Here is a 5,705-nt window from a genome sequence, read left to right as displayed (position 1 = left end):
ACTATACATCTCTCCCCAACACTTCACATAACCCCCACTCCAGTTTTATTACTCTTGCTTCCCCCCCCACCTTTTTATGCATTACCATCTATCACCACCTCCTCTTTGCCAACTCACTCTATTTTCCTTACATTTTCTCCAAACTGAGATTCACCACTGTCCAATCCTCCATTCATTGCATTCACTTCTATCCTCATCTCTATCATCTGCTATTCCTTTCACACATGCATGAATTTACTCATCCTGCCACCTTTGATTTTCTTTCCTTATTCTCTCTTCAAGTACCTTCTACCTTGAGGTATGCCCTGATACCTCATTTTTCCCTTTTCAGCTGTGGTATCAATGTATCTCCTCTTTGGCAAGACACCTGTTTCTGTTCCTCTATTATAATTTAGCCTCTCAACATATGACACAAATCCACCTCCTTCAATACTGCACCCCCATTCTAGTAAGTCACTGGGTGACCTCACTAGTGCTGGTGCCTTGGATGGATTTGGTAGACAGAAACTGAAAGAAGCCAGTCGTGTGTGCGTATATGTATATATTTGTGTGAATCTTTGTCCCCTACTACCACTTGACAACCAGCAACCAGTGTTGGTGTGTTTACACCCCCATAACTTCAGCAAAAGAGACCAATAAAATAAGTACAAGGCTTAAAAAAAAAAAATACTGGAGTTGATTCATTTGATTAAAGTTCTTTGAGGTGGTATCTCAGCATGGCTGCAATCTAATGACTGAAACAAGCAAAGCCTAATACACTCTGTCAAGTTGTTGGCATTAGGAAGAGTATCCAGCCACAGACCCCTTGCCAAAGCAGACGCTGGAGCCCAATTCAGCCTTCTGAGTCATTGTTGGATACAGTCAGATCATTCAATTCATGCTTGTATGGAACACAGACATTACCTGTATGATGATGATGATGATGATGATGATAAAACTGATTCATTTGAAGCCATTACAAAAATGTGCTCTTTTTCTGTTATTTCTTGATAGTGAATTTTATTGTTCACTAACCAAAAATTAATTAAACAAAGAATTACTGTACGTAATGTTACGTACTTAATAAACGTGGCCAAATGAAATGATGCCATCGGTCAGATATGGTTCACATGGCATAGTTTGCTGCCCCTCATCCCCGCACTATAAGATACACAATAATCTCTAAGATGCTTGTTATCTCAAAAGTTACCACGTTATGGCTGGGAAGCCCAAAAAATCAGTCTTGTTTGAGCAGACCTATCCTTAAAGGCACGCCATTTATAACCACCTTATGTTATGTATTTTGGAAACTACATTATCGAAAGTATCCCACTTAAAAGCGACAGTAAGGCGAGATTTGAGGAAGATTTTGCTGTTATTTCTAGCTGGTTGAACGACCACGTAGAGGTTGTCTCATTAGCTCGACATATGCAAGGGTTAATTTGTTGCTGTTTAGCCTCATGTCAGAACTGACTGAGCAGACCTATGATCAAAAGGTGTTCTAGCCAGGACCACCTTGTCTTTTTGCATATCTAATGTATTCTTCCGTTAATTAGGCGATAATGTAGTCTTAACCATACTGTGTTTATGCTGTAGGGATAGCCGAAATTTCGGTGCAAATGATTTTCATTACTGAATATTTTTTAATAAAGGGAAAAGCAGTAAAATAAAGAAAACGACGATGATTTTTTTCGATGTGGTAAACAAAATAACGGGATGGTCATAGCTGGAACGTCGGATCATTGTTGACCTAAGGCTAAATAAAGTAATTTTTTGTCTTAAGAGATTGTTTTGCCAGTTTGGTATTTATCGTCTGTCCCCTTGCCCTGCATTCTTGAAGAATGACCTCTGTGGAATTAGAACATGGAACGGTTAAGTTTTCTGCCAATTCACCGATTAAAGTTGAAATTATTTTAATATTATTGCCACAAGGAAAGAAATACATTTTACGAAAGATTAATTTCTAACATTGACCACAAGCTTACAACATGAAATAGAAGAGGAAGGAAATGAGCTGGGGTGATGTTGTGACATTCATGTTTTCCAAATTGCCAAAATAAAAACTAAGAAGTAACGTACTTGTTGTTGATGAGGTTGCTTGCTCTCAGTGAAAGAAATGATAAACAATACACGAGATTCAGTTACTTTAAAAGAAAGTCCAGTTTGTAACGTAACAACACTAAAAATAAATTAACTAAATGAATAAAGAGTAAGATATAAACCTGTAATAAGGGCCACCTTCCCAGCCAGGTTACACATCGCCATGTTGGTGAAAAATGTCGCGTTAGAGTAACTTCCCCTTAACACGTGTGCCTCAGTCAAAACACTTGGATCTATTTAATCGGATTCTATACAGCCTCCTCAATAAATTAGAAATCCTTATATTTTACACTGGCATAAGGCTGTGGGTAAGTTGGGTATAATATTAGTATTCTTATTTTAATCTTCTCCGGGGTTGGTGAAAAATAAAATCAACATCGATGAATTTAATTATATATTGTTTAATAGTTAAGTTAGTCCGATTGACTCCTCTGCTATTTCCATTACTCCGTCTTTTACTAATTTTTGATTCCATATTTTGTGTGATCGTATAGTTAAGTATGCATCTTGTAACAAATATATTTCATTTCTATAAGCTTTGAGTCCTGCAAAGTCTTCCTCATCTTTAAGCTCAGTTTATGAAACTCGTATTTTTATGAATGAAACAAAACAAAGCGGAAGCACGTGGAAAACATTTAATACATTGAATAATACATACAAAATATAGTTTGTGAATTGTAATGATTACTTTGATCGTCATTAGTCTATGTAAGACGAATGTTCGATAAAAGTCGATGCACAAAATCATCCAGGTATGATAATTTTTCAAGTTACGGAAATTACCGAATAATTACGGAAATAATGCTTGTCAACTTCAAAAAAAAGAAAATTAAGTTCACAAACAATATTTTGTATAATATGTACATTCGTATGTAAGAATTATATTTTCATACGGTAATACTTAAAACAATTTTATTCTTTGGAAATTCCAAATTTTTCAAAGAAAATTATGAATTAAAGACGCTTATCTACAGGAACGCCCAAACCATTTTAAGTTGTACATCTTTCAACGACAGGGTCCTTAATTTTTGTTTTAGATATATTAGCCCCTCATATGTTTACATTCTATCGCCGTTTTAAAAATTAAAATCAAGGCTAGCCGAGGGTCAACAGAATAGTGGCAAACCAACTGAACAGTTTGTAATTATTTTATTATCATCATCAGCTGCTGCTCTCTGCAATAGTCCAATTTTTTTTTTTTAATATTTCTCTCATCCACATAACAGAAACCAGCCGCGAACCATGATCCCTTGAATACTCGAATTTCAGGAAAAGAGAAAAAATATATAAATTTTAGAAACGAACTAACTATCGGTAAGAAGTTCCATGCTTTCTTGACGGGTGCATCTCTGCAGCCCATAGTACCTTTGTATTTTGTCTTCGTAGAAAACTAGAATTTAAAAGGGGAAAAATAGGTTTTGTGACGTTCGTGTTTTTCTTCTCCCAGTGATATTGGGAGAATGGGATTAGTAAAATAACAGGTGAAGTGAGAATCGAAACCACCCTCTTTCTGCTTTGGCAAAAAGTTTTATGCTTTGTGTGAAAACGTTTATTGTTAACTTTAAAATTGTCGGAAGAAGTTATAATAATCGATCTTAATCGACCTTTGTACTATATCGGTTTATTATTTTATCGATCCTAGAGAGTGAAAGGAGAAAAATCAGCCTCGACAGAATTTGAACTCGGAACTTAAAGGGGTATGACTTGATATCTCAAGCAATTGTCTGGCGCTTTATCAATTAATTGTGTCACTTTGACCTAAAGTTATCCAATGTTATTAACGGCATGTTTGACGTGAAACGATTTCTTGTCAGGCATCGAAATAACACCACATTGTCATCTTTTACGGAATTTATGCGTTTGACTCTCTCGTTTGCAACCCATAAATAATATTAAACCCTTGTTACACGAACAATAACGACATAACCAACTTACATTAAAGCCTTATGGTGGACAACAAGGCTTTCTGTTCTCCAGTGGTGGAAGCTGGATCGAATTCTATACTTCGTCATATTTCAAACAATAGTGAGACTTCCTCTTGTCTTCCTTTTATGAAATTAAACAAAGGTAAGACAACGTTTGGACGCCATCCCAATAATGATTTCCTAATTGATTCTTCGACCTTGAAAAACTTTATTTCACGTTGGCACTGTAAGATCGAACCTTGCTATTCGGCTGAGGGAAAAATTACTTATCGAATATTCGACTGCAGTTTAAACGGTACTTTCGTTAACGACTTCAGAATTAGCAAGGAAGGCTGTGTTTTAAAGAATGGTGACAAAATAATATTTGGACATCTGAACGGTTCCAACATAAAAGCCGGTAGTTTCGCTCCGCAAAAAAATTCAGTGTTTCAATACGCGTTTCAAGATGGTGATAATCTGTTACATTTACCAAAGACCAAACATTCCAAATATACTTGGTCCAGCCCATGTTGCAAAAAGGGTAAGAAATGTTCTGCAGTGCACAAGAAAAAACTGACAAAATATTGCTCCCCCAAAGTGAAAAAGATAACGTCTTTTAGTAATGATTTCAAGAACGAGGAATTAACAAAGAAGAACCATTCTCCTCCTGCAAAAAGCAAAATGACAGATTCTTCTGAAGATACCTCCAGTCAGATACAACAGCAGAAGAAATCGATACAGCGTTCAACTGATTTGGCGTTTGGGAAGTACTGCGAGAGCAGTGATAGTAGCGAGGGTAGCGATACAAGTTTGTTGGACAAAGTGAAGTTATCTGTGGAAAGTTTTGGTGCTTTTGACAGTGATGTGTTAGACTCGAGTGACAGTCCCAGCAAGGGTTTCTAGAAGAACTCTTCAAGACGAACAGACTGGATATTCTATACACATGTGATGTTTTAAAATACTCAAAGAACAAAAGTAACTAAAACCCAACACGTGGTAGCATTGATTTACAAATCTTTATTGATGGTGGTGATAATAATATTGTCAAATTATTACAAAGTTTTTGTATTGGCGTACGAGGTTGGCCTTAAGATTCTACCTCAACCACTTAGTTTAAAATATATTTTCTATGTTCAATCTCTTTGAAAAAATAAAATGTAATCGAATTTAATATAGTTGTTGAATTTTTTTCATTTTTCAATATTGTTAAAAGTCAGAAAGAGTAGAACTCGCGAGATGGAGTTAGAATATTCTTTATGGAATAACCAAAATATATTTAATATGTATATATTAGTAATTCCTTAATAACCACGAAGAACACATTACCAGTGTCGGCAGCGATGAAGCAAGAGAACCATTTCACATCATTGCTGGAGTTGGTTCAGCATCCCTTGTAAGAAGCCAGTTGATAATTCGTCTATTATAAAACTATAATAATAATTATAGTAGTAGTAGTAGTAAATGCCCTGATGCAGTATCAGACGGTGGCATTGATGGCTTCAGATCTTAACTGATTGGAAGTGTTTTCTTGTGTATTGTTTTGTCTTGGTATAAAAGATGGGCTACAGCAGATATTCTGCTCAATACCACAGATTTGCTTGTCAGTTATTTGACCTTAATCAGTTGAGCATATCTCTTGGTGGCTGATGATATGTGCATCTCTGATCACGAGCAGAAGTAGTGAGAGAGCATCATAGCTATGTGTTGAAAGGAATTCTTTGG

The 5,705-nt window shown here is 35.9% G+C and overlaps 2 protein-coding genes across 2 annotated transcripts in view; one reads left to right on the top strand and one right to left on the bottom strand.

Moving 5' to 3' along the window:
• Positions 1 to 2,324, bottom strand: part of LOC106884498 (uncharacterized) — a 20,212-nt gene extending 17,888 nt beyond the window's left edge. Inside the window, exon 1 of the mRNA XM_014935914.2 lies at positions 2,202 to 2,324. Coding sequence (XP_014791400.1) covers positions 2,202 to 2,244 — 43 coding nt within the window. The 5' untranslated portion in view covers positions 2,245 to 2,324. The remainder of the gene's footprint in view (positions 1 to 2,201) is intronic.
• LOC106884499 (uncharacterized) lies at positions 2,313 to 5,154 on the top strand. Its single transcript, XM_014935917.2, has 2 exons — positions 2,313 to 2,387; positions 3,306 to 5,154. The coding sequence occupies exon 2, from the start codon at positions 4,026 to 4,028 to the stop codon at positions 4,884 to 4,886; it is 861 nt and encodes a 286-aa protein (XP_014791403.1). The 5' UTR covers positions 2,313 to 2,387; positions 3,306 to 4,025; the 3' UTR covers positions 4,887 to 5,154.
• The last annotated feature ends 551 nt before the right edge of the window (positions 5,155 to 5,705 follow it).

This window comes from Octopus bimaculoides, chromosome 15 (assembly GCF_001194135.2).
Source record: "Octopus bimaculoides isolate UCB-OBI-ISO-001 chromosome 15, ASM119413v2, whole genome shotgun sequence".
In the NCBI taxonomy this organism is placed as follows: Eukaryota; Metazoa; Mollusca; class Cephalopoda; order Octopoda; family Octopodidae; genus Octopus; species Octopus bimaculoides.
Note: the sequence above shows the minus strand (reverse complement) of the source record. Positions and strands in the feature narration are given on the sequence as shown.